Source organism: Orcinus orca, chromosome 6 (genome assembly GCF_937001465.1).
Source record: "Orcinus orca chromosome 6, mOrcOrc1.1, whole genome shotgun sequence".
Taxonomy (NCBI): domain Eukaryota; kingdom Metazoa; phylum Chordata; class Mammalia; order Artiodactyla; family Delphinidae; genus Orcinus; species Orcinus orca.
The window spans coordinates 19474026-19500195 of record NC_064564.1 but is presented as its reverse complement, the minus strand read 5'-3'; the positions used below and the strand labels follow the sequence as shown (position 1 = coordinate 19500195).

General features: G+C 50.0%; 1 protein-coding gene across 7 annotated transcripts in view; it reads left to right on the top strand.

The window, feature by feature from the left end:
- Positions 1–24158, top strand: part of SLC25A37 (solute carrier family 25 member 37) — a 43691-nt gene extending 19533 nt beyond the window's left edge. Inside the window, exons 2-6 of one of the 7 annotated variants that reach the window (XM_033429761.2) lie at positions 4152–4218; positions 15429–15471; positions 16231–16459; positions 18491–18547; positions 20413–24158. In XM_033429761.2, the coding sequence (XP_033285652.1) occupies positions 16237–16459; positions 18491–18547; positions 20413–20933 (801 nt within the window). In that variant the 5' untranslated portion in view covers positions 4152–4218; positions 15429–15471; positions 16231–16236 and the 3' untranslated portion in view covers positions 20934–24158. Of the gene's footprint in view, positions 1–4151; positions 4219–15428; positions 15472–16230; positions 16460–16552; positions 17656–18490; positions 18548–20412 lie in introns of those variants that run through there. The other 6 variants (XM_033429760.2, XM_049711682.1, XM_004270666.4 and 3 more) reach the window with 6 other exon arrangements.
- The last annotated feature ends 2012 nt before the right edge of the window (positions 24159–26170 follow it).

Below are 26170 nucleotides of genomic sequence, written 5' to 3'. Positions count from 1 at the left end.
GGATCCAGGAGGGCTGTCACCCACAGCTCCCTGGCTCTGATGGCAAGGTAGGGCCTTGGAAACACCGGCATCATCACCCAGTCTCTCAAACATTTGGCTGGTTTTTGACAGCTACCTCCATGCCTGAGCAGGTGGGGTATGATATCTTCCTGGCATGATAACTTTTGGGCTGACACAGGCCAAGGGTGTATTAGACAGGGACACACTGCATCACTGGGGCCGGGGGCCAGCATGTGGAAAAGGGTGAGCATCCCAGCTCTGCATCTTAAGCCTTTCTGCCTTACGTCAAAGCTTTGCCTTCCGTCCAAGAGCCCCTGGGCTGAACTTCCAGGTACTTCCTTCCAAGGCAGGCCTTGGAGCCAGGGATGTTGCTGTGTCCAGGCGATTATGCTGTGCATTTGAGCCTCTGGTCGCCCTCACCAAAAACAGACAAGAAAAACAAAAATTGCTCTCCCAGCTGTGCAAAGAAACCTCAGGGAACCATTGGATTGTGACAGGATTTCAGACTGTGATTTCAGAAATGCATACGGAGTGAGCTGTCGATTAGATTGAGGATTGTTTAAGAATTGTGGTTAAAATACACATAACATAAAACTCGCCATCTTACCCTTTTTTCAGAGTACAGTTCAGTAGTGTGGTATATCGACATTATTGTATAATACAACCGTCACCACCATCCATCTCCAGAACTTTTCTCATCTTTGCAAACTGAAACTCTGTCCCCATTAAACAGCATCTCCCCATTGTCCCCAGTCCCCTAGCAACCACCATTCTACTTCCTGTCACTTTGCATTTGACTATTTCAGATACCTCATGTAAGTGGAATCATACAGTATTTGTCTTTTTTTTTTTTTTTTTTTTTGTGGTACGCGGGCCTCTCACCGTTGTGGCCTCTCCCGTTGTGGAGCACAGGCTCCGGACGCGCAGGCTCAGCGGCCATGGCTCACGGGCCCAGCCGCTCCGCGGCACGTGGGATCTTCCCGGACCAGGGCACGAACCCGCGTCCCCAGCATCGGCAGGCGGACTCTCAACCACTGCGCCACCAGGGAAGCCCACAGTATTTGTCTTTTTGTGATCGGCTTATTTCACTAAGCTTGATGTCTTCAAGGTTCGTCCGTGTTGTGGCATGTGTCAGAATTTCCGTCCTTGTTGAGGCTGAATAATATTCCGGTGCATGGATAATGGCACCTTTTGTTTATTCATTCATCCGTGGATGGACACTTGGGTTGCTTCCACCCCTTGGCTATTGTGACGAATGCTGCTGTGAACGTGGGTGTACAGATATCTCTTTGGGACTCTGCTTTCAATTCTTTTGGATGTATACCCAGCAGTGGGATTGCTGGATCGTGTAATGATTCTATTTTAAATTTTTTTTGGAACTTCCATACTGTTTTCCATAGGGGCTGCACCATTTTACACGCACACCAGCAACACGCAAGGGTTCTAACCTCTGCTGGAATTCTTTTTTTTTTTTCTTTTAATACAGGTGTTTTTAAGCTGCGGGTAGTCCTAAGGTTTAGTAATGTAGATTTACCTCCCCCCCACCCCAGATAAAACACTCCCCTCCCACACGTTTTGTTTTTTAAAAGACTCTTTACTGGTTTTATAGATTTAGAATGTTAGAGGCCAAAAAGGACCTCCTTAGAGATAATCTATTAACTCCATTTATTCATTGGACAAATATTTGCAATTGTAATAGATGGGTGAACAAAACGCAGGAAATCTTCCACCTCTCGGTTTACCTGCTGGTGGAAATTCATGTTGATGCCCAGCTAGGTGAACCGATTGCTAGGAGTTCCTCAGGGATTTGGTAGCCAGGCTGGATGGGAGTTGAGGTCTTGTGACGCTTGGAACAGGGCTCTCTCTGTTCTGTCATGCTCACGTTTAGTTGCACGTCTTGGGGGGATCCCCCAGATCCCCCGTTCGGGAAAGTGAGACACACTTGGATTTATCCCTAGAATCCGAGGGACCTGAGAGCCGGCCCACACCCACAGGTGGAACGCGGCAGAGGGAGCAGACCCCAAGCAGGGCGCCCTGTGCCCGGGCCTGTAGCTCAGTTTGGCCCCAGCTGGCTGTCTCCCTGCAGTTCCGAGGGTGGTGGGTCCCTGAGAGCTGGGGAGGGCCTTCACTACCACTGTGGTGACTGCACGGGAGTGGGTTCCAATCAGCCGTTTCAGGGAACCTTGGCCCTTAAGGGCTCTGCCTGGCCCTAGCCCTGGACTTAAGCACCAGGTAAAGGTCTCCAGAACTGCCCTGAGCTCTTAGTGAACTTTCTGCAGCGCTTTCCTCTGGACCCTTTGCACCCGTGTAAATTGACACTAGATTTCCCCCCACCTCTCTAGCTCCCCTGATTGTTACATAATCAGGAATCATGTGAGCAGCCGGCTCCATTCATTTAGAAATGGGGAGCAGAGAAAGGTGACTGTGCAAGCGGGGTGGGTGGGAGGGATGGAGACCCTTAGGGGCTGTTTTGTGCAGATCCCTCACCTCCCTGGGCCTCAGTTTCTCTTCTGTTCGGAGGGTCAGCGAACTAAAGGGCTGCTGGGCAGTCCTGACAATCAGTCAGGTCGTCTAGTCCAAATATGCAGTGATTGCAGGGGCCTTGCTTCCAACCAGGGTGGATCCCGGGGGCATCCTCCCCAAGGAAATGAGCATCTTATGAAGGAATTAGAATAAAAGTGACATGACATCTTCCTAGGAATTTGCTGTTTATCTCCCCCTCACCCCCATAAAAAGGATTAATAGAAGCACCAGCAGCTGGACGCTTCTGGTAGGGAAGCATCTGGGAGAGATTCAGTAATTCGCGGAAGGAGCAAAGGAGCAAGGGTGCAAGAGAGGAAGCAGCAGAGCTGGGATTTACGTCAGGTGAGGCCCCAGAGCCTGTTCAGCTGACTGTCGTGGGTCTGGACTCCACTGGAAACTGGAGGGCTGCTCCAGGTTTGTCCAGCCTCTTTCTGGTCAGAGGGGATTGGAGTAGGGCTTCCATTCCTGTCCCTTTATTACGAGATTGTAGCAATTGTGGCCTGGAGTCCCCAGTGCCCTGTGGCTGGTAGCTTCCTTCCAGGACCCTGAGCTCTGTTGTGTGGTTTATGGCCTATCCTATTCTGTAGTCTAATGATTCCGTTCAAACCTGTAATGAGATCCTTTGTGCCAAACAGCCATTTATGAGCAAGCAGGGAAAAATACCCTCACCTTCTAGGCAAGATTAAGCTAGTTTTGGTGGTAGTTCTTAATGATATTTCAAAGCCATTTGTATTAACACAGGTGGTAGTTTAGGGGTCATACTTGCTGGAGCCCTTCTACAAAAAGTTGCAGTGATGCTAACATTTACTACCTCCTCTACGGTGCTAGGTGGTCGATGTGCTCGTGTTTGCTCACTTATTCATCGCAGGAAGCACGTGAGGTAGGGGTTTTCACTGATGAGGGAACTGAAGGGCAGAGAATTTTAGTAACTTAATGTGTACAGCTCAAAAATAGTGACGTGGTTGAGGACGGGGTCTTTGTGTCCCCAGGTCCTAATAATGGCGTCTGGCACGTTGTAGGAGCTCAGTATGTGATGGTGGAGTGAATGGATGAACTTCAAACCCCAGGAACTGTCTGAGCATTGGGTGGGTGGGTGATCGAACGAGGTTTCTTTGAGATTCCATGATTGGGATTTTTAGCAAAGTACTGTTGAAGAATGGTCAAGTGGGCGGGGTCCGGGAGTCGGAGTGCTGTCCATTCTTAGTGCCGTGGTGACGTAACTCTGGGAGCTTGGGCAAGTCATCCAACCGTTTCCTCGTCAGCCAAGCAGAGTTGGGGGAGGGCTGGATGGGTGGGAAAACTCTGAAATCAAACAGAGGCCCAGAGGGAGGAGCCCCTCCACCCCATGCAAAACAAAACAGATGTTGCTGGAGCTTGGGGGCGCTGAAGTAGGTAGCAGGGCTGTCCGGACTCTGCTTCTCCTGCGTGCAGGAGATGCGCTGGTGCTCTGGGGTGGGGGACCTCGTGTGTTCCCTGGGCGCTTCCACGTGGACCCTTGTATTAAGCCTGCTCTTCAGTGCGGTTCTGTAATGCTTCAGCGAGTTTCCCCAGATGCCAGGAAAACAGAACACTTTGGAGAGTGAGGTGTTTCTCCAGTGCTACCTCTGACGCCTTTTCCTTACTTGTAGGTGGGGTGTTTTTAAGCCAGTGACATAGACAAAGCTGCTGAGTCAGGGGAGGCCCCGGGGAGGCCAGGTGAGTGAAATTCTTCATTGAAAGCAGCCTGCCCATTGGAGTATTCAGTCTCAACCTTTGCATACTGATAGAGTGCCGGGGGTGTTCGTGGGTCAGGATGCCCTTCCTGCCCACCACCTGGGTGGGCGAGCTCTTTTCCAGGACGGAGGTGGGTTGGTATTGAACCGGGTTCTATTACCCAGCTCTGTTTGAGCCCCATGTCCAGGCTGACAGCCAGAGTTGGGAAACAGTGATGCTGTGTGACCTCCAGGGGACTGGTCTCTATGACTGACTCTAAGTACCACCTGGACATAGACACCCCCGCCCCCCTCCCCAGGACCTGCATGGACTTAAGCAGCAAGGATTTAGGTGACTTTGACGCATCAGGGCTACTCCCTCTTTAAAAGGTCCGGCACGTGAGGTGGTGTACGCGTGACTTCGCACAGCCATAGAAGCAGGGCACATCACAGACCAGGGAGAAGCTGGAGGTCATAGGTGACCCTTCCAGTCTACCTTTCCATGAGAGGTCCTGTAGCCTGGTGCAGGCTAATGGTGCAATCCTGGAGCCAGACCGTGTGGCTTCCGGTCCTGTCTGTACTCTGTGACCTTGGGGCAAGTCGCTTATCCCCCTGTGCCTCAGTTTCCTTGTTTGTAAAACGGGGATAGTTAGCTGCTATCTAACTTTATTATAATTATTTTATTTATTATATATAATACATTATTATAATAAATATTTTATTATATTTATATTTATTATTATTATTATTTTGCGGTATGCGGGCCTCTCACTGTTGTGGCCTCTCCCGTTGCGGAGCACAGGCTCCGGACGCACAGGCTCAGCGGCCATGGCTCACGGGCCCAGCCGCTCCATGGCATGTGAGATCTTCCCGGACCAGGGCACGAACCCGTGTCCCCTGCATCGGCAGGCGGACTCTCAACCACTGCGCCACCAGGGAAGCCCTATTTATTTATTATATTTATTTTGTGAGTATTGGCATTGGGGCTCGGAGAAGTAAGGCAGTTTGCCTAAGGCCACATAGTCCTTCATGCTAGATGTGGGACTTGAACATAGGAGTCCAGCCCTGGCTCGTCTTACTGGAGCCAAGCAAGGTGGGTCAGAGTGACCAGTGGTCCAGGCTTCCCCTCCACCCAGTGCTCTCCCGCCCTCTCTGTTTCCCAGTGAGGTCTCCAATCCCACCCATGAAATTCCAACCGTGTTACCTGGAATCTTGGGAATTTGCCCACCTGTAGAGCAGAGATCATTTAATCCTTTGGGCGGGCCACCAACTAGGTACTCTGAGTGTGTCCTAGGTACCTGGGGCCTGAGCCAGGTGGATTCTTTCATCCCTCCCTCCTGCTATAGAATTTTCTAGAGAAGGAGAGGAGTGAGCAGGTTTGGCTCCTATGATGAAGCAATGTGGGAATGGCATCCTTGGAGCCACAGGCGAGGAGGCTGTGAGCTGCTGCCTGTGGGTGGGAAGGCAAGACTCCGTGGCTGTGCTGTTACAGTGACCTTGCAGCTTGGGAGCCAGCCGCTGGCCCGTAATGGGACCCCATGGGGAGGGCTTCTGTTGCACAGGCCTGGTCCCTCCTCCCAGATGCGGGAGATCCCAGCCTTCTTGCTTACCGCGCTGCTCTTTGTAGCTGCTTTGTCAAGTGCGGGGCATAACCAAGGAGAACACTTGACTGTAAAGTAAATTCCAAACACCTTAGCAACCTATTCAGACAGAGCCTCCTGGCGTTCAGCCGCCCTCCCTCTCCATGCACACCTTACTGCTGCATCCCCTGCACATACGCCCTCCAGCCAGAACCTCCTCCGTTTCCCAGACCCACCAGCACATTCACATCCCCCTCAGCCCGAATGTTCTCTTCCTTTCTCTGCTCTGTTTGCTTTTTTTTTTCAATCAAAGTGACACGTGCACCTAGTCAAAAAGGCAAATAGTGTGGAAGGGACTGTAATGACAGCTCCATTTCTTGCCAGTTGAAATACCATCCCCCTTTCCAGGTGCAGCTCAAATGGCCCTTTTCTGCTACCCTTTCTGGGTTGCATATGCTCTGGGGTCTGTGGCCTATTCCCAGGAGAAGTGGTGTTTGGTGCTGTGGCTTTTTCCCTGGGAGGCTGAGGAACTTGGTTTGGGTTGTCTTGGTGGAATATGTGTTTTCTACTGACTACATCGTGGAAGCTCTTCACTTAGTCCTTTTTTAAAAAAAAAAAAAAAAATTGAAGTATAGTTGATTTACAATATTGTGTTAGTTTCAGGTGTACAGCAATATATATATATATTTTCAGATTCTTTTCCATTATATAGGTTATTACAAGATATTGAATATAGTTCCCTGTGCTATACAGTGGGTCCTTGTTGTTTATCTATTTGATATATAGTAGTGTGTATCTGTTAATCCCATACTGCTATTTATCCCTCTTTTCCCCTTTCCCCTTTGGTAACCATAAGTTTGTTTTCTATGTCTGTGAGTCAGTTTCTGTTTTGCAAATAAATTCACTTGTACTATTTCTTAGATTCCACATATAAGTGATGTCATCACTGAGTCCTTTTGTCCCTAGAAATAGCAATGCCCCCTAAGCACACCCTTAATGGGCCTGAAGGTTTCAGGGTTGCATCCGGAGAGCATGAATGACAGATGGCAGGGATCCTTTGCAGTCCAGGCCCAGCACCACCGAGGCAGCAGGTAATCAGGAACGTCTGACGGTGGCTGGTCTGATGAGAAGAGCAAATGTGACTTTTGTGAACATTGGACCCCGTGGGAAATAAGTGAAAAGGCAGAGGGGCTTGAAGGTTTGCTCTCCCATGTGTGAACCCACTTCCTCCCACCCTCCCCCAACATCGGGGCCACCTGAAAACCCTGGGAGGTCTGGGGCTTTCTGTAGGCGAGGCAGGGACATTGACACAGCCCTGATTTAGCTGGAGGTGTGGTCTCACCCCTCTCATCTCTTTTCTCTCTCTTTTTTTTTTTTTGCCGTACGCGGGCCTCTCACTGTTGTGGCCTCTCCCGTTGCAGAGCACAGGCTCCGGACAGGCAGGCTCAGCGGCCATGGCTTACGGGCCCAGCCGTTCCGCGGCATGTGGGATCTTCCCGGACCAGGGCACGAACCCGTGTCCCCTGCATCGGCAGGCGGACTCTCAACCGCTGTGCCACCAGGGAAGCCCCCCTCTCATCTCTTTTCTGTTCACCTTTTCTGCCTGGTTCTCCAAGAGCTGGCCCTTTGGCTGCTTTCATATAGGGGTTCTCAACAGGGGCTTTCAGAATGCAAAGGCCTGGTCCTCCCGTGCACCACCCGTCTTCCTGCTCCAATGTACAGCCATTCTCCCAACAGACCCCCCTTTTCTGCGGGTGGGGAGAGGCAAGGACTGCTTTTGAGGACTCATTTTCTCTTGCTGGCTCCTAAATTTTCCTTCTGATTAAAAATCAGAGACACAGTATATTCTCCTTATGGATATACTTTTGCCAACTTGGGAGATGTAAAAAGACACGATTTGGAATTTTGAACCTGGGAATACACTTTGATGTGCCTCAGAGTGCCGCGAACGGCATGGTTCCCCTAGAGGATTTTCTGCATTGCTCCGTTCCTGGTTAATGTGGTGCGGGGGTGATGCTAGATGCTGTCCTCATGCCTCATTTTTTATGATTTCCGCATGTGCTTTCAAAGGGCCAGGGTGTGACCATTGGAAGCCCCACCAGGAGTCCATCCCCTGTCGTGTGCACCATGAGTTCGTGAGTTCTGTCTGAGTCAAGATGCTGGCCATTTTGAACTCGGAGCGCTGAAAGGTTTACTGTGCGTTGGCTCCCTTGATGTGGTTCGGGTTTCTTCGTCTGTTGTATGTCCCTCCTAAGGCTTCTGGAAGGTGCGATGAGGGCTTTCCAAGCCCTCGATGAGGTCTGTGGCTTTGCTCCGGAAGGCAGTCCTCTCCCCACAAAGCACTGTGCCAAAAAAAGCCTCTCCCTCCTGGACCGCGTGTGAACCGGTTCTTGGGCGGCCATCTCTCCTCTGGGCGGCTGTGCACGGGAGCTGTAGCGTGAGCAGCAGACAGACCCCAGTGCAGCTGCACACAGTGTCAGGGGTGGGCTGCGGGTGGAAACGCGCTGCCAGGGAGGCCTTGCACCCATGGGTGCGTGGCTATGGGGTTTGGAAAATAGGGAGGGGGCTGGGGGCAGGCCCTGCCGTCCAGCGTAGGCATTTTACTGTGGTTCGACTTAGTGATGTCAGTGCTACTTGGAAACAGTTGGCAGATGGGAGGGAATTCAACTCGCCAACCTGACTTCTAATTCTGAAGCAGCCACTGGCGGCAGATGCTAACGTTGTTTGGCATTTTCCTAGCACTTTCTCGGTGCTTGAACCTTATTTCCTTTCTCTGGGAGGAAGTCTGGAGCTGAGATTCCTGGGCGACCTTCTGGAGCGCAGCCTTGTTCCCTCTGTGGGAGCTGTGGCTGCCCATGTGACGTTTGTTCATTCACACCCTGAACTGGGAGCCCCATGCACGCCCCGCCCTGTCTCCCTCCCCATCACACCTGCCTCAGGGGAGGATCGTGGCAAATGCATTTGAATGGATGGATGAGTAGATTTCACACTATCTTTTTCTGGTCTCGAAAGTGCCACTTGTCATGGGAAGTTTTTTTTTTTATCTTATTACTTGGTTTTTATTTTTGAGAAATTCGGAAAGAAAGATTGGGAATCCCCAGCCGTGTCCAGGTCAGGTGGGAGGACAGTGGCCAAGTGACGCCGCAGCGGCTGGGGCCAGGCTGGCTTGGCCTCTGCAGGATCCCTGGGGAGGTCCGAGGACTCCCTGCCGGACTCCGCTTGCCCTCTTCTTTCTGGTGGGCCCAGATCCATGACTGCTTATCCATGTGCCCTTGGGCAAGTCCCTTTTCCATTCTGGGCTCCAGTTTCCCAGCAGAAAAGGCAGGTGCTAATAAGCTAGATGTGCTCTCTGCCCAGCCCTTGCAGCTCCTGTTATACGATCCTTCGAGCTTACCTGGGGCGGAACACACATTTTCCACTCCCTCCCCGCCCTCTCAGTGCGAGAACAGGCCAGGACTTCCCTGGTGGTCTAGCGGCTGAGACTCTGTGCTTCCACTGCAGGCACGGTTAAAAAAAAAAAAAAGAAAAAGAAAAAAAAGAAAGAAAGAGTACAGACCTACAAGGTAGGCTTGTCCTGTTTTGTCTTCTTAGGGGAGAATTTGAGGAAGGGGCTTGACCCCTCCATTCCGGTCTTGATGGAGTTGGTTTAAAATTTGGATCCCTCCTGTAGAATTACTGTTCTAGAGCTAGGGGAGGGGGGTGGGGGGGGTGGGGGGGGATTGCTTAGGTGAGGCAGTGAGTGGCAGAACCAGGCCAGAGACCCAGGTCTCCTGATCTCGGGGCCCACGCACTATCCTCCATCCCGTCCCTTTGAGAGCAACGGCAGTTATGCGAGTTGATGTGGAGTAAAAGGCTCCGTCACGTGCCACACGGGGGCTCGTCCCGCTCATTTGTCCCTCGCATGGCCCCCCACCAGGCCTAGTCTTCCAGGCTGTTCCCTGCAGCCCATGCTCTGCAGGGGCTGCTCCGGGGGTCCCTCTGACTCCTAGAGCTGATCTCTGCGCTTCCTGCTTCCAGGGTCCATGCCACTGGCTGCCGCTGCGTCTTCTCAAGTGAGTTCTGCAAGGTGTGACTGATTATTCAGTGAGACGAGGCTTCCATTGCCAAAGACAAACCTTGAAGAAGTGCCTTGAAACAGAGCTCAACAGTCTGCTTTCCTGAAAGACTTCTCAGAGTCTTTATTGTGCTAATTAATGTACATTATGAATTTCCAAGAGGGGAGAATCAAAGTGCAAAGAATGGGAATTTATTATAAACAGGAGAGCTGGACAGCTAGGTAGGAACCGAAACTCAGGACATGAATGGCAGTTGGTGAAATTCTGTCTCCATTTTCTTGTTTTTTTATTTTATTTGATCTTAATTTCTGCTTTTTCTCTGTGCATCTTCATTCATTCATTTTCTTTTTCCTTCTCTCCACCCTCACACCTTTTTTTTTTAATTGTGGTAAAATACACATAACATCAAAGGTACCATCTTAACCATTTTTAAATGTCCTGTTAAGTGGCGTTAAGTGTGTTTATACTGTTGTGCTACCGTCACCACCATCCATCCACAAAACTCTACATCTTTTTTTTTTTTAATTAAAAAAATTTTTTGTGGCCGCGTGGCTTGCAGGATTTTAGTTCCCTGACCAGGCCCAGGGGTTGTGCCCCCTGCAATGGAAGCACAGAGTCTTAACCACTGGACCGCCAGGGAAGTCCCAGAACTCTACATCTTGCAAACCCCATATCCTACCCTTTAAACAATAACTCCCCGTATCCGCTCCCCCCCAACTCCTGGCAACCATCATTCTACTTTCTGTCTCTATGAATTAGAGGTCTCTAGGACCTCTTATAAGTGGTATCATACACTATGTGTCTTTCTGTGATTGCCTTATTTCACTTAGCATCATGTCCTCAGGGTTCACCCATGTCATAGCACAAGTCAGAATTTCCTTCACTTTTAAGGTGAATAATATTCCACTGTGCGGGTGGACCACATTCTGCTTGTCCATTCATCTATCGATGGACACTTGGGTGGTTCCCACTCACCCCTAACTTTTTCTTCTTCTCTAGTCCACAGGTAGATAGAAAATGCCCAGCCCTCAGCTGTACAGTTTATGGGCAGTGTCACAGAAAAAGAAAAAAAAGAGACTCTATTGATTATCTCCTCTCCAGCCCTGGTCCCTGCAGCCTCGCTCTCACCTGCCCACCTTCAGCTTCTCTCAGGCTCCCTTCTGAGGATGCTTTCATGACCTTACGTAACGGTACAGATGGGTCAGTCCTGCCCCCTTTTCTGAGCTCTTTCTGACAGTCCGTATCATTCTCCTCTTACTTCACACTTTCCTTGTTTATTTCCTCTTGTCTCCTGGCTCCCGACCCCGAGTGGGTGCCCCCTGCAGGCAGATTGGAGAAATGAAGGTGCTGCAGGACCAAGGAGGCGCTGGCCCCAAGCCTGGCCATGGTGGTTGACGTGGGCTGAGAGGGGGCTTCCTGGGTCCTCAGCGCTCATGGGCCACTTGCTTCTGTTCCGGGCGGGGGTCATTGAATATGGCCTGCCCACCTGGGTAGCCCACCTCCCCGAGAACAGAGAAGTCCACTGAAGTCCAGCCGTCCTTTTCCATAGGATGATATGTTTTGGTTCAAAATTTATTTATTCCAACTGCCTCACCCCTCCTATCAAGAGAGGGGAGGTGAGAACTCAACCCCAAATTTCCCTTGTAAGTCTCCGTGAGCCGGCTGACATGAGCAGCTTGGTAAGGCAGAGACCACCCGTGCCCTCCGCCCCCTGCCCGCCGTGCCTTCCCATATATAGGGGGCAGGTAGGAGGGGGGACAATTATCGTTGACTGCACTCCAAGCCAGGCGTTTCCTGAGGTTACCTCACAGTCTGCCAACAGCTCTCTGGGGGATTTTTCCATACCCCAAGATTAAGGAACCTGCTTGAGGTCCCAGAGCGGGGATGGTGCAGACCAGCCCTGCCACCGTGCGCCCACTGCTCCCTACCTTCGCCTCTGCACATACACCGCCCTCACCGCTCCTCAAGTGACCAAAGCTGTGTTGATTACTGCCGGGGCCGGGTGAAGAACGTCATTAGAAAGCGTTGGGGCCTAGAAGGGGCCTTTATTTTTTTTAATTTTTTTTTTTTTTTTTGCGGTACGCGGGCCTCTCACTGTTGTGGCCTCTCCCGTTGCGGAGCACAGGCTCCAGACGCGCAGGCTCAGCTGCCATGGCTCACGGGCCCAGCCGCTCCACGGCTCGTGGGATCTTCCCGGACCCAGGCACGAACCCGTGTCCCCTGCATCGGCAGGCGGACTCTCGACCACTGCGCCACCAGGGAAGCCCTAGAAGGGGCCTTTATTTAGCAGTTTTCCGGAAGTGTGAGTGAGGATCAGGGTCATCTGGGGAATTAAAAAAAAACTAAGCCAGACAGAGGAAGACGAATAATCATATGATATCACTTATATGTGAAATCTAAAAATTTTTAACAAAAGATACCAGTGAACTTATTTACAAGACAGTAATCGACCCACAGACATAGCAAAGTTATGGTTACCAAAGGGGAAAGGTGGGGTAACTTAGGAATTTGGGAGTAACATATGCACATTACCATGTATAAAATACGTCACCAACAGGGACCTCCTGTAAAACACCGGGAACTATACCCAATATTTTGTAATAAGGAAAATAAAATTCTTTTCCCTGTAAGGGAAAAGAATCTGAAAAATAATATATATATATACACGTATATACATATGTGTGTCTGTGTGTGTATATATATATATATATAGAGAGAGAGAGAGAGAGAACTGAATCACATTGCTGTACACCTGAAACTAACATGACATTGTAAATCAACTATACTTCAATTAAAAAAAAGTTTTAAATCAATATGTGTTGGGGTGGTGCCCAGACAGGTATTTTTAGACATTTCCCAAGTGACTCTGATCATTAGCCGCTGTTTGGATCCTCCCCTTTGCTTTATGGTTGAGGGCACTGGGGACCAGAAAGGTGAGATGCCACAACCAAGGCCACTTGACCCTGTCAGAGCCAGTGAGGGCCAGGAGCCCGTGTCTCACTCCAGTCCTGTGTGTTCTCTTGCACTGCCACACCCCTGCTTGCGAGGGGCTGCTGGGACCGAGGAAGGCTGTCCTCTGTAGGCTGGTCTTGCCACCCCAGGCCAGAAACCAGGAGGAGGCGGCACAGGCAGCTGCTGCAGACCTTCCCCAAGGCGGGTCTCTCCTCTGGGAATGGGCCTGGCAGGAGCCACTTCCTAGTGACAGGCCCCAGCTAGGCCCCCAGGGACAGGCTGCCTCTGGTCCTCTTGTGGCTCAGAGACTCACACTCTGGGCTTGAGAAATGCAGCCAGATGTGAACTTTTCATCAGTAAGGAGAGCTCTAGATATAAAGGGTGATGGGAGGGACAGGTCATTACGGGAAAGCATGCTTATATTTAGGGGAGGTGAATAAGGGACATAGTACGGCTTCACCCTTGTGGGTATCCTAAGTTGCATGTGTGTGTGTTTGCGTATCCGTTCATTCAGCAAACATTTATTGGTCCCCCACTGTGAGTTAGACACTGTAATAGGCATTGGAGATGTGCTGTGACTCAGACAGACACAACCCCTGCTCCACGGAGCTTAGAACGGTCTGGAAGGCCAGGTACTAGAACCATATTACTTAGCCTCTTGACGAATCCTTTATTGTTATTAACCGTAAGGATAGTAACAGACATTTAATTTTCTCACTCCTTCTCTCAAAAGAGGAAGCTGAAACTTAGGACCCCTGCCTTGTCCAGGGTCACACCGTAAGTGATGGAATCAGTTCTGTCTGAGAGCAGAACTTGCCTTCTCGGCCACCTGGTTGTACCATCTCCTGCATCAGGCTCCTGATTTTTATCGGGGGCAGTGACAAGAGAAAGCCAGGCGAAATATGAAGCTTCATTTGCTCTAAAGCTTGAGCAATTTCAAATATCCATTAGAATTTAGTGCTAGAGAACCTCTGCCGTCCCTGGAGCACCAGTTTTGTCTCTTCCAAAGGGAGCACTTTGCGTTTCGTGTACTTTATTTTCTCTGGCCAGCAGTGCCCTTAGGAACAAAGCACAGGTTTTGTAGCCATGAGTCAGCGACCCTTCTGGTTGGCACACTCACCCACTTCTTCCTTTGGTCTTGTTTGCTTATAATGTGTCCTCTATTATCAAGGTGCCTAAAATCCTTTTGAAACGGGTTAGAATAGAAAACACTTAAACAAAAAGGTACAGGGACACTGACCCTGTCTATTCCCCCCCCTGGGAATGTGGGACCCAGGTGTCTGGCGGCTTCCTCTGGCTGAGTCAGGGGGCATTTTCACCAGTCTGTGGTAGAAGAAAAGAGGGGAAAGTCGTATTTAATAAAGCTAAATTGAACTTAAAGACCAATTTTATAGTCAGAAGTAGTCTTTACTTTTTTTTTTTTTAAAGCATTAAAGGTGTCCTGGGACTTCCCTGGTGGTCCAGTGGTTAAGGCTCCACGTTTCCAGTTCAGGAGGCATGGGTTCGATCCCTGGTCAAGGAACTAAGATTCCGTGTGCTGCGCCGCAGGGCCGAAAAATAAAACCACCACTAATTTGGTTTTCATGCTGTTCCTCTGAGCCCTGGGGTTCCTGGTCGGGGGGATTTCTGCCTTGAGGAGTGAGAGGAGGGGACAGAACTTTTTGTCCCATTTCCAGTCAGAGAAGCTCTTTTATTTTATATATTAGTTTCTTTATGATTTTGTTTAGAGGTAAAAGGGTATTCCTACAAAAGTTTGGAGACCCTCTGCTCTAGACTCTGTGTGTTGGGTGGAGGGGAGTGGAGGAGGGAATGCTGCTTTTGCAGGACTGAGCCAGTGTGGTACAGTTACCCACAAATATTTCTTATCTACTGTACTGGTCAGGGCTCTTCAGAGAAACAGAGCCAATAATGTGTATATGTGTGTGTGTGTGCGAGTGTGTGTGTGTGAGAGAGAGAGAGAGAGAGAGAGAGAAATTGGTTCACATGATTGTGGAGACTGGCAAGTCCAAAATCTTCAGGCCAGGCCAGCTGGAGACCCAGGGAAGAGTTGATGTTACAACCAAAGACTGGAGGCAGAAGTCTTTCTTCTTTGGGGGACATTAGTTTCTTTTCTCTTCAGGCCTTCACCTGATTAGACAAGGTACACCCACACAACGGAGGGTAATCTGCTTTACTCACAGTCTACTGACTTTAAATGGTAATCTCAACTATAAAATGCATTCACAGCAACATGTAGACTAGTGTTTGGCCATAATTGGAGCCAGCATGGGTACCGTGGCCTCGCCGGGTTGTTGGCATATAAGATTCACCATCACACCTACTCAAGTGCCTGGGGAATGTGATGGGGATGACAGAGATGGGGAAAGTTGGTCTTTGCCTCCAGGGGGCAAGACTATACATAGGAAGAAGTTAAGAACAAGACCATCTAGTTCAGTGCTAACTTGTATAGACGAAACGTAAAATGCATTTAGAGGAGATGAGGGGGTGGGTGATGGAGGATTCCAGGGAGATTTATGGTTGGGGCTGAATGGAGCTTCCACAACACAGAGGTCTCAGATAAGTGAGGGCACAGAAGACTTTAGAACCGGAGTGGGAACCCCTGGATAATAATGATACTTCTATTTCAGGGGTCCCCACCCCCTGGGCCACACAGCAGGAGGTGAGCAGCAGGTGAGTGAGTGAAGCTCCATCTGTATTTACAGCCACTTCCCATCACTTGCGTCACTGCCTGAGCTCCGCCTCCTGTCAGATAAGCAGCGGCATTAGATTCTCATAGGAGCACGACCCCTATGTGTGAACTGCACATGCGAGGGACCTAGGTTGTGCGCTTCTTATGAGAATCTAATGCCTGATGATCTGAGGTGGGGCTGAGGCGGTCTCATCACCCCCAGATGGGACCGTCTACTTACAGGAAAAGCTCAGGGCTCCCACTGGTTCTGCATTACGGTGAGTTGTAGAATTATTTCATTATATATTACAATGTAATAATAATAGAAATAAAGTGCACAAGAAATGTAATGCGCTTGAATCATCCTGAAACCATCCCTCCCACCCCGATCCGTGGAAACTGGTCTCTGGTGCCAAATCCCGAGGCCCAGAGAGGTTAAGGGATTCATCAGAAGTCACACAGCTTCCCAGTGGCCGGGCAGGTGTTCCTACTCCAAATCCTGCCCCTCATTTTTACCGCCTTTGCTGGGCATAATGAAATCCATGTGAACGTGTGTGTGTGTGTGTGTGTGTGTGTGTGTGTGTGTGTGTGTAGGGGTGGGGGATTACTCCAGAAAGAAGAAGAATAAAAGTTTTCTTCACCCAGAAATCCTGTGAATCTATAAAAATGGCCTGTTATTTTCTCACTCTCTCCCTGGGTCTTCCTCTCGCTCCTGACCAGCCTCATTAACCCCACTCTTTTCTTCTCTCGCCCTCCCCCAGACGCGAATGCAGAGTTTGAATCCAGATCCCAAGGCCCATTACACAAGTGTCTACGGAGCCCTCAAGAAAATCATACGGACTGAAGGCTTCTGGAGGCCCTTGCGAGGCCTCAACGTGATGATGATGGGCGCGGGGCCGGCCCACGCCCTATATTTTGCCTGCTACGAAAACATGAAAAGGACTTTAAATGCCGTTTTCCACCACCAAGGGAACAGCCACCTAGCCAACGGTATTTGCAAGCATTTGTCTGGAGTTAGAAAGGTCTCTCCTTCAACAGACCCTTCCCCAGGGTTCTCCTCCCTGTGACCCAGCAGCCTGATGCCTCATCTCCGCCACGCTTGCTCATGAATCAAGGACTCTAGATTTGTGTGTGCACACACACCCAAACACACGCACACACACACGCGCACGCACTTTTTTTCATTCCCCTCCTTCGCTCTCTGAAGCCCAGGGAGAATCAGTGACAGAGGTGTTTCATTGTTGAGTGGGTTTTGCCTTTTTGCTTTTTTTTAAAAAAAAAAAAAAAATTCAATTAATGATCAGATCTAGGGGAGAAAAAAAGAAACAAAAAAACAAACAACCCTGAATAGAAACAAAACTTTTGAATGCTGGATTCCAAAAAAAAAAAAAAAAAAAAAAAAAAAGTTATCTGGACAGCTTCTTTGAGACTATTTAAAAACTGGCCCAACAGGTCTCTACAACGTCAAGATCTAACTAAGCTTTAAAAGGTCAAGAAGTTTTATGGCTGACAAAGGATTTGCTCCTGCGCAGAGGACCTTTCCCACCTAAGCTTCTGGGGATTGGGGAATTTCACCCCCGTTCTCTTCCGTCTGTTGCATCTCTCTGCAAGCAAGGGCTGAAATCGTTTTCTTTTGTTGTTTTGAGGGAACCAGGAGGGTGGGGGGTGGCCTGAGCTGGCCGCAGGCAACTGTTTTATAGGCTTGTCTTACTGGGTCCTGCCAAGTGGTTATTTTCGCCTCCTGTGGGTTTGGCTTTTGTTGGTTTCTGTTTGGGTTTGGAGCGAGACTCTGGCTAGTGGCATAAGGAGAACTTACTTTAACAAATTTATTTTTCAGCAACAGAGAGGTAGATGTGACTGGCAACAACTTTCTACCCCTTCTCTTTTTTGTGCTACTCAGAACCAGAAAGCATCCCTCCCATCAGCAAACCCTGGTAATAATGACTCCAGCCTGGCTGGTTTGCAGACATTGGTTTTGCTTTTTCAAAATCGGCCCCTAGTTGCATTTGTCCGGACCGTCACCAAGATCTGCACTCTTGATGCTGTCCTCAAGTTCGTGGCCTCAGGGCCCTCCTTTTGCTGAAACTGCCTTTTTAGCTCCTTGGTCTCTGAGCCCCTTGAAGGCGGTTTTGAACGGAGCCCAGTTTATGTCAAGTTCTACCCAGCACTGTTATTGCTTCACTGTGGTGTGTGCTTTGGTCGCGTTTTGACCTTTCTGGGGATGATCCTAAGCGTGTGGGAGGGAGGGAGGGAGGGAGGGAGGGGCATAGATATGCATTTGTGAAGCCTTAGCCTGTGTCCCTCATTCTTCCCACCTTTTAGCAGTTATCTTAATTACTGGGCAGTGTCACCCACAGAGGGAGGAAACCCAGAGCCAAATGCAAAATTCCAGGCTGGAATCTGGCTTTCGAAGTTCCTGGTTCTTGAAGCCAGGCCAGAGGAGACCCTCAGATGGGCTCGGCCATTTCTGAGACACGTCATCACTTTGCAGACTCACCCTGGAAATCTGCCATATGCAGATCTCCCTGACGCCCTTTGCCTTTGGCCATTTGCTTTAAAAAATGCCTGGATTTTATTAAGGAATTTTCTTAAAGATTTCTCTCTCCCCGCCCCCACCCCTGTCTCTGCTGTATACACGATATCATCCCCTTCCATTGCCCCCAGCGTAAGGGCAGAGTGGGTTAATCTGTAGACAAAGGCCAGAGATGCGAGAGAATTAAAATCTCTGTGGTGGAAAAAGCCACCAAGTGTGTTTTCTGGTAGCATCCAGTGTTGGCAGGTCTAGCCTTTTCCTAGGGAAAATGAGGTTCTGCAGTATTGAAATGTGAGTAACGGTGCCTGTGTTACCTTCCTCATTTTTATCCAGTATTTTCCATGATCACTTTAGGGTTTTAAGAGTCAGTGCTCACCTGGGTGGAGTTGGTAGTGAGTTTTGCTTCTTAGAAAGCAAGGTCCAGAGTTCCAGGAACTTCCTCAGAACCCCTGGTCCCAGAGGGTAATTTTCTGGAGTTTGTTTTGCAGGGATAGCTGGGAGTATGGCCACCCTGCTCCACGATGCGGTAATGAATCCAGCAGAAGGTAATGTTTCATGGTCCCAGGGAGTGGCAGTAGGGGATGCGCAGAGGGGCCGGAGCAAAGTTGGGGGGTGGGGACAGAAGGTCGGGCAAGGGAACTCCTGGTCCCCAGTCGGAATAAGCAGGAGAATTCGTACCATGTTCTCAAAGGCTTCGAGAAGGCACGTGAGCATTTGAGCTCTGGGATTCCTGTTCACTTAAACAGAGCTACACAGACCAGTAGCATCAGTGTCTCCTGGGAGCATGTTAAACATGGTGATTCTCAGGTTCCACCCCAGACCTACTAAACCAGAATATCTGGGGGTAGAGACAGGATATCTGCTTAACAGGCTCTCCTGCCAATTCTTTTGTGTGCGTTTGCACTACTCTGAAACCTGTGTGTGCTCACATGCGTACACATGTGCACACACACACACCCCACTGGGCCCTCGTTAACCATTATCAACCATAGACGAATTTAGAAGGAACCTGTCAGAGGCCATTCATTAGGGCTTATGGACTTATGTTCAATTTGCTTTTTTAAAAGAAATTTGAAATTATGATGGAAAATTCCAAACAGGCGAATGTAGGGAGAAGAGTATGGTGAACCCCCACGTGTGTATCGCTCTACTTCATAAATTAATATTTGGCCATTTTGTTGTAGCTGTCTTCTCCCACGTTACCTTCTTTTTTTTTTTCCTTTGGAATTTTGGGAGCATTATAAAGCAATTCTTAGCTGTTCAGACGAGTTCTGTCAGCTTTTTCAGTATCCTCGCGTCCTCAGCCAACTTGGGTCTGAATGGTGAGGAGGTTTTGGACCCGGTGCTGGGCATACCTTCAGCTGGGTTATTCTCTTGTGTGAGATGTAGGACTCTCTCCCTTTTCCTCCTCTATCTGAAAATGGTCCCTTGCTAGAAGGGAGAATCAGAGGTTAAAAAGTGCAGCATTTTAAATCTTGCATTATAAGTTTGTCTGGTTTAAGGTTACAATTTATTTGCTGTCAGCTGCCTCCCATGCCTTAGCAGATAGGAAACTTGTTCTGACTTTCAGGGATGTATGGGTCAGATTGGGAGGTGGGCTGCTTTTTCTGTGTGTTTAAGGCAATTCATATCAATGAGCAGTAAGTTAGCCCATGTCAACCAGGCAAGAATTTTATTTCTACTTTTTTTGAAGGAGAGAAAAATGAGGTTCAACTCCACCCTCCTCTCCTTGACATTATATCGTTTTGAGGACTTTATTTCTTTAAAAGTAAAGCACACTGTACGTGTTTATCTTGCAATGCGTGGGGACAATTAAAATTCTAAGTATTTGCCCCATGTCCTTTGACCCGCCAGTTACTTTTGTATTAATAAAGCCAGGGTCCTCACTGGAGTTTGCCATTGAGCTTGGGCTGATATCATTCTAGTGTCTCTTCCAAGAGCACTGAGACCCAGAAGCTAAAAACACGGTCAGAGGTACAGACCACTGAGAATAAAAGACGGGACCTGTGTCCAATAGACGTACTGGGACGGAAGAGGGCCGAGGAGCCAGGAGCAGGGTTTAGATTTCTCAGCGTGTGTGAAGCCCGAGGCAGCTAGGGCCTGGGGGCTCAGCTCGGGGAGTCTCGTCTGAAGTGGCTGCCTGGTTTGGGGGCCATGCCAACCAGGAGTCAGGCAGGAGAAACGTCAGGAGACAGCCACCTCCTGGCCCTGGATCCCGGAGGCAGTGTTTAAACGGGATGCCCTGGAGCTGGCCCGCGGTGGTTTCTCGGGCTGGGGCTGGGTGTGTGCTAGCTCTCTGTGCCCTGTTACCCATGTGCCTAAACTTACTTGTTTCTCTTTATGGCTTGGCTTCCCATCTCACTCCGACCTGGGGTGGGGCTAAACCCAACCACCCGGGACCCGCCCACAGTTGTGAAGCAGCGCTTGCAGATGTACGACTCGCCGCACCGGTCGGCCCTCAGCTGCATCCGGACCGTGTGGGGGACAGAGGGCTTGGGGGCCTTCTACCGGAGTTACACCACGCAGCTGACCATGAACGTTCCCTTCCAGTCCATCCACTTCATCACCTATGAGTTCCTGCAGGAGCAGATCAACCCGTACCGGGGCTACAACCCGCAGTCCCACATCATCTCAGGCGGGCTGGCCGGGGCCCTGGCTGCAGCCGCTACCACCCCTCTGGACGTTTGTAAAACCCTCCTCAACACTCAGGAGAACATGGCCCTCAACCTGGCCAACGTCAGCGGCCGGCTGTCGGGCATGGCCAACGCCTTCCGGACGGTGTACCAGCTCAACGGCCTGCCGGGCTACTTCAAGGGCGTGCAGGCCCGCGTCATCTACCAGATGCCGTCCACTGCCATCTCCTGGTCCGTCTACGAGTTCTTCAAGTACTTCCTCACCAAGCACAAGCTAGAGAATCGAACTCCGTACTAAAGGAACGGGCTGTGGGAAGTGATGCCAGAATCTTTGATGGTGCAAAGACTTTCCCTGACTGCTGCCCTTCCCCTGCCCTCACACCAAGATTCCTGGGGCAGGGTGTTGGCAGGATCTGCTCTTTGACGCCTTAGAGAGAGGAGAGGACGGGACAGCCACTTACACGACGGCCGTCCGTCCGCAGGGACATCCCAGGTGGTAGAACGTGTCGAAAGACTGACAGGGGAGCGAGAAAGTGCTTTTTCTCTTCCTCCCCCCCCCAGCCCCGCCCCAGAGAGCGATGTAGCCTTTCTGCTTCAGTATAGCATCTCCTCCCCTAGAATCGTACGTAGATCACCCAGGAGGGAAGAAAATGTGCAGTGACTGAAAACATTAAAGAGGAAAAAAAAATTATGTATATAGAAGTTCCAGTACACAGTATCACATAGATGGATAATGTTTATCCTTTATTTTTCTATGTAGAAGTTTTGGGATTTGCGTGTGTGCCTGTGTGTGTGTACAAGCAAGTGTTACAGCTGGGAATATAAAGCTGTTTAAAAAAAAAAATAGCTGAATTCTTCCATCGGGTTAAGTCAAAAGGCACCAAAGTAATACGTTGCTCCACGTGGCCTAAAATTGTGTTGAGCCCCCACAGATGGAAGTTCCACTTGAATGTAAAATAATAAATATAAGGTTTATATTTTGAATTTTCTTTTCATAGGGGAAAATGGTACGTTGAAAAACAAGTCAAAATAATGATATAATACTTTTAGCTACTTTTTTTTTTTTTTCTTACTCAATCAGTCACCTTCATGTGCCTTTTCCCTTGGTCTTTTCCTAGAAATTCCAGGACCAAAGATCTGGCCCTGGGGCTTTTCCTCTTGCTGTGTGCTCGCCCTCACGCACACGTACTGGGCGGCAGCACGGCTCACACTGGAGCACAGTGGCCCCAGTGGAATTAGGGTGGCTGGTCTTACACTTACTGAAACCATTTCCTTCCCTTGTGGGTGACGTGAATGTATGCCTCGCGGGGCCAGCACTTAAAAGCCCTTGAAATGCCAATGCTTGGCCACTTGTTGGGCGGGCATGTGTGATAAATCCTACCTTGATCCTAGGACTTAATTCTCCAACAGTCTTTTAACCCAGGCACTTCAGGTATTCTTGTCTGTGTGTGTGTTTGACTAAATCTCCTGATCTCCTGTGTTTCCCTGTGCAGTTTTAGGGGTTTTACAAAACACAGCAAGCATATCTACGGCATTTGTCTGTACACCTGCCCATCACAAATTTCCACCTTAAGAGCCTCTCACCGCGCAGGGACAGGCCAGGCTCCCCAGCCCCGCTGCGCAAGGGACCCGGGCCCTCGTGCTCAGTCAGGACGCCTCTCGAACCATCTTCATAGCCTTGCTTGATCCACGCCAGCTGGGAACACGATGCCTTGTTTCCTGAAATGGCCTATCTGAGCCAGATTATCCCTGAGAGCAAACGCAAGCCTGTTTCCTCCAGCCAAGCCTTCCCAGGCCTCTCTCCGAGGGAAGACCCAGTGGCTTCACAGTTTCCTTTAGAGCTGTCTTTCAAAATGAGCAGGAAGTACGTGTGTGTTTTCATTCTGGTCGGCCTGGTGCTGACCTTGACCCTTTGCCCTTCGCCTTTCGCCCTTCGCCTTAGGCATGGTCCATGTCTTGCATTCTCACCGAGGCTCAGACCCGGGCTCCTTCGGATGCCGTGACTCCTGGGATGAACTCAGGTGGTGCTGGGACTTTTGCATCTCAGAACATCGTGTGCTGTGCCTCTGGGAGTAGTTTGCAGGTCCAGGACAGCAGAAACCCATGTCAGGCAGCTCCCACACGTGCCCCGATGAGCAGGGGCTGGGGGGCCTGCCTGCTGACCTGTCCCACCTCGGAGTTAGCCCACCCCCACCCCCCGGTGGAAATCAGTTGCAGCGAGCTTCCCCGCTCCGTTGCAGTTGCATCCCCACTCAGGGATGCCAGAAGCCCACGGAGACCAAACTGCTGGGGGAAGTGTTGACATCTCTAAACATATACCCCGTCAGTGTTACATTTTGCAGATGGAAGAAAATCTAGATCGAATTCTAAAATAATTATCCAACCACCCCTTTTTGTCCACTTCAGATACACCACACTGCTGCAAAATATTCCTTATTTCTTATGGGATTTTGTTTTTCGATGGTATTGAGGAAAGAAATGGCTCACTTCTCAGGGAGAACTCCTTTGGGTCGGGAGAGATAGAGTCCAGATTTCAGAGTCGGAAGGTCTGATCCTGCTTTCCTTTCCCAGTGTGTAGGGATCGGCTGGGAAATGGGGGTGATGCCACCTGTCCTGCCTTCCCCACTGGGTCTTCCAGAGGCTGAACGAGCGATGTATCTGAAAAAGCTTTGAAAGTTGTGAAGCGCTAAACAAACAGAAGTGGTCATGAATTCTGGGGGAGGTAACCACTGCCCCCCGCCTCACCCTGAGCTCCAAAGCTTGTCTTGCTGCCCCATGCAGACTGCAGCCCAGTTGACTGTGACTTTGACTTGGCCAGGAACGAAATAGGAACATGTTCTCCCCATCCCCCAGCCCTGGCGATGACCAACCTAACGTAGTCGGTCACGGCACAAACTTGGTCACTGGTGTCTTTGGTGTCATGGGGGCGTCATCTGCCGCCCAGCAATGCCACTTGAGTACAATACTCAATAACAGTGACTTCTGTCCAGACCATGATTTGTGATCCAACCCCTCATACATCTGAGTTTTACTTTTTAGAATTAAAAAATTGATTTTTTTCCAAATGGGATAAATCTGCAATCCATGACTTTTTTTTCTTAACTTTGGATCGAAACTCGCTAGATACTGGCCTGCATCCTTTTGTGTGGTTTCTTTTTCTTTAATTTTTTTTAAATGCTGATGTCTTGTTCCAAGAGCTGTCCTCCAAAGTCCCCCCCTAAGGCTGCACTGGCAACACGTTGTTATGCCATTAAGGTTTTATTTAACTTTATTTAAGGATGATTGTGCCTGTTCAATACAAATGTACTGCTGCTTCCCACCTGCGAGACGCACGATGTATGTTGCTAGGGTGGGCCAGTGTCCTTTCTTAAATTCCTTTCGTAAATATCATGGTTTCTGCCTCTTGATTGTCACCAGTTCCTGGAAGAAGGGGAGAAATGTGTGTTTCTGTGTGGGGATATTTCTGATATGCTGCTACAGTTGTGACACTGGAGCTACAGAAAATAAAGCCTTGATCTTTGAAGTGTTGTGGGCTCTTTGGTGGGGATGTTGAAATAAGAGGGAAGTGGATGGAGAAAAGGAACCTAATTCATGGAGCTTGTGCCTCCTGCAGTCTGGTGCATTAAGGACCAGGATCTATGGCTTCGATGGAAAGTGCCCCTCAGCCCTCTTATCAAAATGGAAGCAGGTGGCCAGGGATGGTCATGAGAGATGATGGGGCAGGGCTGGGAGCCTCCATGGCTTTGCTCACTCTGCTGGGGAGGGTGGCAGCTCTTCTATCCTTGTGGGATCATGAGTGTGAGAGGCTGCCAGCACCTGGGATGCCCAGCCCTGGTGCCTGGCACGCTCATGCCTGTTTTCCCTCTCTCATCCCTTTATGGAGGCTTAATCAGGGTCCCTCTACACGGAAGACCCCGAGGGGGACCAGAATCCACCCGTACTTCCTAAAGAGCACAGCTTAAACCAGGAACTAGACCTATTCTGGAGTTGAGAATGGGGCTGGGGGGTCTCGGACCCCTTTGAAAAGCCAGGGACAGCTCTTGACTCATCACAGTTTGGGAGGTCAGAGCGCCTGCTTTCAGCATAACCATCAAAGACTTTAGTGAGGGTGGGGAGTCAGGGTTGAGGTCAGGCTTGAGAACCAGCCATGGGCAGCGGTGCCAGGAGGTGGGCAGCGGTGCTGATCAGAGAGTGGAGAAGGCTTTAGGTAAACTTCCTGCTTTGCACTTTTACCAAAGGCCAACACTGTGCTTCTCAAAGCTGCCTTGTGGCTTGTTGATTGCCTCCACTCCGGGCTGGAGGGCATCCAGTGCGTATATACCCATTCAGCAGATTTCTCTCCCTGCCCCACGGAGTCCACCTGCCAGCAAGTCCAGAGCGCCTCCCGCGAGCAGAGCACCGTGCCTGGCGCCCTGGGGACACGAGCCAAGTGTCAGTGGTGTTCCCACCCTTTCAGGCCATACAGTCTAATAGAAGAATATAAGGGAAGACATCAAATCAAGACCCACCAAGATGGTAGTGGAGGCTGCCGTGGATGTAAAACAGTAACTTGATAACCTTTAGACCAGGCTCCATGAGACACTTGCTAGTCCATCCAATCCCCAGCTCTGTCCCCACTGTTGGTGTGCCGTCTTGTCCTGCACCAGCTCCCCGGAGCTGACTGGGCACGTTTTTTCCCAGCTTCGAATTCGGTCATGTCACGCTGGTAGCTTGAAATCAGCAATGGTAGGGATGTTTACACCACAGAAATGGGCCAGTGCTATAAATCGGGCTCTTTCTTTTTGAAGAGCCAGCTTACCTGTCCACCACTATGGGCACATAGCACGGGGCTTGGTGTGTGATATTCGCTGAAGTTTCACTGAGTGAAAGAGACGCTGGCCGCACTTTTTGTCTTCGACCCGGGGTCCCCTCTAGTTCTGGAGCTCCTGGTTCGTCCTACGACAGAGACCATCTTCATCACTTAGGAGCCCTTTCCAGCCCATCCACACTCTTTAAATTCCAGCCCAGAAAATCCATGAAGGGAAGGGCTTCCCTTTCCTCCCGGGCCAAGCGCTCCATTCTGTTCCAGTTCTCACCTCTTCGGGGAGAGACTCCACTTCTGCCCGCTTGAGTGACCTAAATGCAACAGACACCTCCGAGAAGCATCTAAGAAGCCCAGGGTTGTCCAAGAGATAGACACGGCCCCTGGGAGGGGTGGAGGGGGGCTAGTACTGCTTACAGAGAAATGAAGGCTTGGCTCTGGTCTAAGGCAGAATGCATGCATGGCCTAAGAGTTCGGGAGAACAGCTGGGTTGAGCCATAAAGGCCTTGTAGGAGAAACCTCGGTGCCGAGCTGCAAAGGTGAGCTTTGACCGTCATCTGACCTTGAATCGGTGGGTAATGGGGAGTCATTAAGGGTCTCTGAGTGGAGGACTCCACGACTGGAGCTCAGCTTTCGGAAGAGTCATCTGGCAGAAGTAACAGGATGGAGTGGCGGTGGGATACCAAAGAGGCCGGGAGATGGTCGATTTGTGTCACAGTGAAGTTGCCCAGAAG